General features: G+C 36.5%; 1 protein-coding gene across 1 annotated transcript; it reads left to right on the forward strand.

Annotated features, from left to right (window-relative positions):
- Positions 1 to 885: 885 nt before the first annotated feature.
- On the forward strand, positions 886 to 4013 carry LOC132046040 (uncharacterized; the record flags this gene model as incomplete). Its single annotated transcript, XM_059436588.1, has 7 exons — positions 886 to 1434; positions 1521 to 2471; positions 2593 to 2960; positions 3099 to 3186; positions 3269 to 3545; positions 3657 to 3828; positions 3934 to 4013. Coding segments are annotated over exons 1-7 (2485 nt in total), but the record flags the coding sequence as incomplete, so codon positions are not given.
- Between the last annotated feature and the right edge of the window lie 4646 nt (positions 4014 to 8659).

Here is an 8659-nt window from a genome sequence, read left to right on the forward strand (position 1 = left end):
GACTGAGGTCATATGCAATTATTTGAGGATTTGTACGTTAGTGAATTTCATGGATGCTAACATAATCTTGCATGACACCTAGTCCACTTTAATTGTTTATTTTTTATCATTATTTGGAATGATTCATATAGTGATTTTCTTTGAAGTGAAAAAATATCGCATTTACTTGTGCAGTTGTTTGTTATATGTTTTGGCATAGCATTTTATAGCTTATCTTTCTTTTTTTGGCTAATTTTTTATAGCTTATCTTATTATTGTGATATCTGTGAGAGTTTTCTAATAAAAAATATGAGTTGACAAGTTTAATAAAAAGTTATGTGCATCTTAAGATTGTTGTTATTCTGTTGTATTTTGATCTAATTTTTATTTACTATTCTAGGTTATGGCTCCAAGTAAGCAATGGACACTTGTTGATAATCGACTTGTGAAACCTACTTAATCGGGGTGCAAAAGTTTTTAGGTTATGCTTTTAGAAGAACTGGAGAATTGTATGAAATACGATGTCCTTGTGTCAAGTGTTGTAACACAACATTAGGAACGCGCGAGGCTGTTGAGACACATACGAAAGTATATGGAATAATTCAAAATTATACTTTTTGGTATCACCATGGGGAAGTTTTAGGTGAGCCGCTGTCGGAATGCAAAGATGATAATGAAGTAGAAAAATGTGAGAGTGAGGCTGAAATACAAAAAATTTTGAGAGATTTATATCCTAATCTTGATGAACGCATTGCAAATAGTGGCTGTGATGATTTACCTGAAGAGGAATCGAATGTTGAAGCAAAAAATTTTTATAGTCTATCGAGAGATTTCGAGAAGCCACTATAACAAAGTTCAAAAATCTCAAAGCTTTCAACTTTGATTAAATTGCTTCACATAAAAAGTATGGGTGGTTGGAGCAATGAGTCATTTACAATGTTATTGAAAATGTTAAAAGAGGAGTTGTTGCCAGATGGAGCAGATTTACCAAATTCATATTATGAGGCAAAAAAGGTAATTCGGGACCTTGGGCTTTCCTACCACAAGATTGATGCTTGCGTAAATGATTGCATGTTATACTGGAAGGAGGATAATTTACTTGATTCTTGTAAAGTTTGTGGTGCGTCCAGATGGAAAATAGAAAAACACAGCGGGGAAGCAAAGAATAGAAAAGGTAAAAAGATAGCATCAAAGACTTTACGCTATTTTTCGTTAAAGCCCAGGCTTCAAAGGTTGTTTATGTCTACAAAGACATCTTCTCTAATGACATGGCATCATGATGAAAGAGTTGATGATGGAATAATGAGGCACCCGGCTGATTCAATGGCATGGAAATCATTTGATGAGCTTCATCCCTCATTTACGGCCGAGCCTCGTAATGTTCGACTTGGACTTGCTAGTGATGGATTTCAGCCATTTCGAAATTCAAAAACCTCATATAGCATTTGGCCAGTGGTACTTATTCCTTATAATTTACCACCTTGGTTGTGTATGAAACAAGAAAATTTCATTATGTCAATGCTTATACCTGGTCCGGATAGTCCGGAGATGCAATTGACATATATCTGCAGCCCTTGATAGAAGAACTGAGGGAGTTATGGGAATTTGGTATAGAGACTTTTGATGCATCAACTAGACAGAATTTCAAGTTACGTGCTTCTTTGTTATGGACCATCAATGACTTTCCAGCATATGGCAATTTATCCGGATGGAGTACAAAAGGGAAATTGGCATGCCCGTGTTGCAACAAAGATACTTACTCAATCAGATTGGCTAATAGTAAGAAACAGTGTTTTATGGGTCATCGGTGTTACCTTCCTCTTAATCACAAATGGAGGAATGATAGGGCATCATTTGATGGTACAAAAGAGAAAAGGCTTCCACCAAAAATGCGTTCTGGTGTTGAGATACTTAATCAAGTACAGGATCTTGAAGGTTTTCATTTAACAAAGGATCCAAAGAAAAGGATCAAGATATCACATGATGGCCGAAAGGATAATTGGAATAAGAAGAGTATCTTTTTTGAACTTCCGTATTGGAAATCTCTCTTGTTGCGGCATAATTTGGATGATATGCATATCGAGAAAAATATATGTGATTATATTTTGGGGACGATCATGAATGCCAAAGGAAAGACCAAGGACACCATTAATACTCGACTAGATTTGCAAGAAATGAACATTAGGTCAGAATTGCACCCTATCAAAAAAGGAGAAAAATATGAAATTCCAACAGCTTGTTACACATTATCTCCTCAAGAAAAGCACAACTTATGTCTATTTTTAAAGAATTTAAAAGTCCCAAATGGATTTTCATCTAATATTTCTCAGTGTGTTAACTTGAAATATCACAAGATTTTTGGCTTAAAGAGTCATGATTGCCATGTTCTTTTACAGCATTTACTCCCTCTTGCGCTACGTGGTATGTTGTCCAAAACAGTTTGTGAACCCCTTGTTGAGTTGTGCTTATTTTTTAATGTGCTTGGAGCAAAGGTATTAAGAGCGATGACTTGGAGCAGTTGAAGCTCAAATTCCTATAACTCTTTGCAAGTTAGAAAAGGTCTTCCCTCCTTCATTTTTTTTGATGTCATGGTGCACTTGCCTGTTCACTTAGCTAATGAAGCTAAGCTTCTTTGGACCGGTTCAGTATCGGTGGATGTATCCTATAGAGCGATGGTTATATTTTTTGAAATCTCTCATTGGTAATAAGGCGTGTCCAGAAGGTTCTATTGCAGAAGGTTACCTTGCAAATGAATGTATGACCTTATGTTCGAGGTATCGCATAGAATTGACACAAAGTTTAATCGGCGGAGAACGAAATTATGATGGTGGTTTACCAAAGTCCGATGGAGGTCTATCTCTATTTTGTAAATACGGAAAAACTTTAGGAGCTCCAAAACAGTGTGATATTGAAGCAGATGAATTGGAGCAAGCACATATATACATACTGAAGAATTGTGATGAAGTTCTACCATTTCTAGAGTAAGAAAATTATTTCCTTCATATCATATTTCATTTTCCATAAGAAAATTATTTCCTTCATATCATATTTCATTTTCCTTTTTTCCTTAGGATTGTTTTTCTTTTGTGTGAAATTTATGGTTCAACTGAAATTTGTAGAGAGTTTGCACAAATTCATGTAGATGTTACTCAACACTTGTCCGATGCAGAATGGAATAGACAGTTTATTGAATGGTTTAAAGATAGGGTGAGTAATATATACACATCAAATTTGGAAATCTAATATTATATTACTCATTCTAAAGTATTCAATTTTATTTTGTTGATAGGTTGCACAATTGCATAAAGGAGATAATAGTCGGATCATGGAAGATCTCCTCGCACTTTCACGTGGTCCTACCCCATATGTGTTACGTTATAATGGCCACATTGTTAATGGATATAGATTTCATGTAGAAGATTATGATAAACATTTAAGGACTCAAAATTATGGTGTGGTTGTTGTCGGTGAGATTGATGAACATAGGGAGAATATTGATTACTGTGGAGTTTTAACCGATGTTCTTGAATTGCAATTCACGGGAAGGAGAGTGATTTTGTTTGAATGTAATTGGTTTGATGCATATGATAACACGAAAGGAATTAAAACAGATGAATATGGCACCATAACTGTTAATTGGGGGTGATTTTTAAAAACAAATGAGCCTTTTATATTAGCGGACCAAGGATCTCAAGTATTTTATGCTAGTGATAATTCCAATAAGGGTTGGCGTGTCGTGAGAAAGACGCAACCTCGTGATTTTTTTGAGGTTGTGCAAAAATTGGATGATGATGTTGTAGATTTAGAAAATCCTACACAAAATAAGCGAAAAAGAACGACTGAGGTGAAGTATCTCTTTGTGCCATTAGCAGATTCATTATTATATATTCTGATTACATGATTTTTCTGTTAGTACATTTTCTTTATAACGTTTTAACTTTTTTTTTTTTGTAGGTTTGATATTCAACCATCAAAGAATGAAAATGAGGTTGAATCCACTGTGAAAGCTACTGAATATGTGTTTGTTACACCAGGTTCTATAGGCAAGGGACGAGGGAGAGGGCTTAAATTTATGTAATATGCTTTTTTTCTTGTTAGCACGTGTGAAGTGTGGCTTTAGTGCTCCTAGAAACTTAGTACGTATTAAATAAGTCCATTGACAAATCCACAACTAAGACGATAATATTATTTTGGACTAAGAGCTCACACTTCTGTGTAAACTCAAAATCTGGATGGAATTCCATATTCTTACTAGTGTATATAGGAACTTAGCACGTGAGGATTGTGGCTTAGAGCTATGATATTAGTTCATCCCAGATCTGTGACCTGGGTTATGGCAATTGAGTTTTTCTATTCTCAGTTGATGTGAAATGTGATAAGATCAGATTGTCAATATTAACGTAGCAACTTGGAAATGGTTTTATATATAGAAGAGATTGTCATGTTGGCTGTAAATACGAGCCTGCTCTACTATTATTGGAGCTACTTAGTATAAATTGTGAAATTTAATTTTGTCTTAAAAGGTAACATAGGCCAACAGATAAATGTTCTTACTCAGTTTACAACCTTGTAGAATTGTTCTTGTCATAAGCAGAGATGACAACTTCTCTCACAGGTTTTTTCTCTTATTCAGTATTGTGACCTTGCTGAATTGCAAAAATTTAAAGATACATTTTAAAGAGATGTTTAACACCTTATTTGTTTCATAGCTTTGGCCCTCTATATATAGTAATTGGATTTTCCGTTTGCTCCAAACGAGCACTTTTAACTTGTGCATTGGATGTCAACCGAAGTTTGATTTATTGCAGGACATATTGTCACACCCTTAGTCCGATAGGGTGTGATGGGCACCCGACCCTTATTTAGGGCCGAGCGAACCCACGGATTCTCGTAATACTCATAACCGAACTGGGCCCGCAAAACATAACATAAGCGCGTGACGAAATTTTTTTTCCGAAAACAAACATGCCTTTCATTTTTTTTTTAAATCGAATAAAGCTAGCATCGTATGAAATCTGTAAACATATGAAGTTCGTAACATAATGCATAATAATACATCGGCTTACATAGCCGCTTACAAAACTGACATATCACACACACGATACTGTCTGCAAAGTCTCTACCAACATTTTCGATACCACACAAAAGCTCTCAGACTCGGCAGCACTCCGGAGGAAATGGAGCTCGCCAATCCCGCTGGAACATCTCCTGCTGACATCATCTACTCATCTGTGGGTACCTGCGCGGCATGAAACGCAACCCCCAAAGAAAGGGGGTCAGTACGGAATATGTACTGAGTATGCAAAGCAGAAGGTACAGAAAACAAAGTCATAACCGAAGTACGGAGCACAAAAAGTGAGCACAATAGCCAAAATACCAAAGTGCTTGCGTCTGACATACAAATCATACATAAGAGGTACAAAAGACAAATATGATAATCAGAATGCCAAAATGCTACGCTTTCTTTTGAAAAACATTTACATCTCATACATACGGAAAATCAAACACATCATATAAGCTGACCTTAACCGAATGCCGAGGAACGTACGGCCCGATCCATATATAACATAATAATGCCGAGGAACGTACGGCCCGATCCACATATAATATAATAATGCTGAGGAACGTACGGTCCGATCCATATATAATATAATAATGCCGAAGAACGTACGGCCCGATCCATATATAATATAATAGTCATAAACATCGTCATATGAGGGACTCGGTAAATTAAATCATATCATCATATTATCACATATCATATCACATATCATATCGTATCATCAGGTTATCACATATCACATACGGTCCGTAATGGGACCCGGCGGACGGAACGTGGTCACCACTCCATCTGGGCGCCACAACACATCATACTTCGGAAGTTTCATATCTCCGTATCTCCGTCACACATCATATATCATATCACATCATACTTCGAAATCACACATCATACTTCGAATCACATCATACTTCGGAATCACATCATACTTGAGAATAGTGCGCACGATAACAACCGGCCGGGACTCGGCGAAAGAGGTAATAACGAGAATGCACGAGCGAGAATCGTAGGAAATCATATGCAATGCCAAACATTCACAAAGACTCAATAGAGTAATCAAACAGACTGTTATTTATAAGCCAAAACAGTAGTCAAATCAGACTTTCTTCCGAATATCACTCGGAAACATACCAAACCGAACTTCAAAAACCATAGTTACGTATCGGAATCATAAGTATACGAATCATTATTTCGGACTCAACAGACAAATATATAATCATACTCGGGGGTCGGAAAGATAGTCATATTGAATTCTTTCAAAAGCCATCAGAATTATACAGAAGAAGATCGCGGGACCCATGGACGAGCGTCAACCCAATCCGGGCCCGCCTACGAAAATCATAGTCATCATATGTTATCGAATCATTATTAAAAACTCAAAAGATAAGTAAACTGATCGTATTTGAAATCGGAATAATAGTCATATCATATCCTTTCAAAAATCGTCAGAAGTACATAAGAAAAGTCGCGGGGCCCACGGAGGGGTGTCGACTCAAGTCGGGCCCGCCCATAAAAATTTAAGTCATCATATGTCATAGAATCATTTTTGAGCATATCGAAGCGATCCGGTTCTGTCTGTGAAAGTTACGGACTTTCGTAGTTTTCGGAATCATTTAGGAACAAAACTCTTTTAAAAACCAAACTTTTATGGAGCCTTTGAAACTTAGTCATACAAAAGACGTATAAATCATAGCTTGACCATATAAGGATGCCAACATCAGAAGCAAATACGACTCATAAACGTGCTCGAATTTTTAAGAATAGAGTTACCCCCGAAGCTCATAACATATCACAACCTAGCCATATCTAAGACATGCCAAAAGAAGGAAAGGTAAGCTTTACATACCTTGTGTTATATCCCGCATTTTGCACGTCAGGACAATCCGAGTTAACTATGGTAAGTTAGGGACAAGATCATTCCGGGATATGAAGTCGGGACTTTTGACCTTCGATTTCGTTTTAAGACCAAATTTGTTCATGAATTTGTTGGCACGGAACAACTAGGAAAATTTGGGACCAAAACTGGAATAATTGAAAGTTGGGAATTATTGAACAAAAGGGCCCTTTGGCCGTGTGGTGTTGTTATGGTCCCATACACTTTGTGGCCAATTTTAATTGGTCCAACACATGTGTGGGCCATGGGACATATGTACAAGTCTTTTATTAACACAAAAGATGACTTCTAAGTCATTCATTTTCATCCAACACTTAGAAAAAAAAACAAGAAGTTGAAGAACAATAGCTTCAACCATTCGGCCAACCCAAGGGAAAACCAAGTCCAAATTGAGCCATCACAAAAATATTTAGTTGATGCAAATCCACTAATTGGAGGTCCCTAAGTAGCGTGGAAGTGTTGTTTGGGTCATCAAACCATTCGTTGAGTAGATCGCAAACCCTAGCCTATTTGTGAAGTTGAAGAAGAAAGGTAAGATTTGATCTTGTTTTATGTGTTATGAATGATGTATGCATGTTGTAGTATGCTAAAATGGATGAAATTCATGAAATATAGTATGTTGGAGTTGAGCCGTGTAGGGTGTGTATGATCGTGTAGGTGTGTGTGTTGTGTTGAGATGGTGAATTGATTTTATGTAGCATGTGTAGTTGTGTAGTGTGAAGAAATGAATGAGAATCATCATATATGTGTGTGTAGGGTTGGCCGAATATAGGGCCATGTTGTGTGAATGAGAATGAATTAATTCTATTTGGAATTTTGAATGTTGTCGTTAGGAATTCTATGTTGGAAATGAGCCTTTAATGACTCAAGATTGATGTTGTAATTGTATGGGCTGATTTGGAGAATCATGTGTATTTAATGTAATTTTTATATTTAAGAGAATGACATTGTTAGAATGTGGATTGTTGGTGCAAATCATGATTTTGGAAGTGAGGGATGTGTTATGGATGTGTTTTCGGGTTGGGGGCTGCTTTCGGGGTGAGTTGGAGTATTATTTGGGATGTTTGAAATGTTGTATGAATTTCTTAAAACGTCTTTGAATATTGTTGGTATGGGCTCGGGTTAGTATTTGAATGTATAAGCGTTGATGTTGGCTTGAAGGTAAGCCGTTGAATTGAATATGTTGAAAGTTGTTGAATGAGAGTTATTAATGTTGTATTGCCTTTCGGATTGATTATTAATGTTGCTAGGTTGGTTGTTGTTGTTGTTGTTGTTGATTTGCGAGTTGAATTCTCGGTTGGTGTATTTACGGGGGAAAGTGCTGCCCAAATTTACGTAGAATTTGATGTTCGTTTGGAAATGAATTCCTAAATACCTTTAGCTAATGTTTGGCATATTATGACGTAATTGTAGATCTAGAGAGCCAGAAGTTTGAGTTTGGACTAGCTTCGAGGGCGGCTAAGGTATGTAAAGCTTACCTTCCTTCTTTTGGCATGTCTTAGATATGGCTAAGTTATGATATGTTATGAGCTTCGGGGGTAATTCTATTCTTAAAAATCCGAGTGCGTTTATGAGTCGTATTTGCTTTTGATGTTGGCATCCTTATGTGGACAAGCTATGGTTTATATGTCTTTGTATGTTTGATTTTCAAAAGTTGCATAAAAAGTAGGGTTTTCTTTCTTAAAGAGTTTGTTATATCCCGCATTTTGTGCGTCGGAATATTTGAG

The sequence above is a fragment of the Lycium ferocissimum genome, unplaced genomic scaffold (assembly GCF_029784015.1).
Source record: "Lycium ferocissimum isolate CSIRO_LF1 unplaced genomic scaffold, AGI_CSIRO_Lferr_CH_V1 ctg9167, whole genome shotgun sequence".
Classification (NCBI taxonomy): domain Eukaryota; kingdom Viridiplantae; phylum Streptophyta; class Magnoliopsida; order Solanales; family Solanaceae; genus Lycium; species Lycium ferocissimum.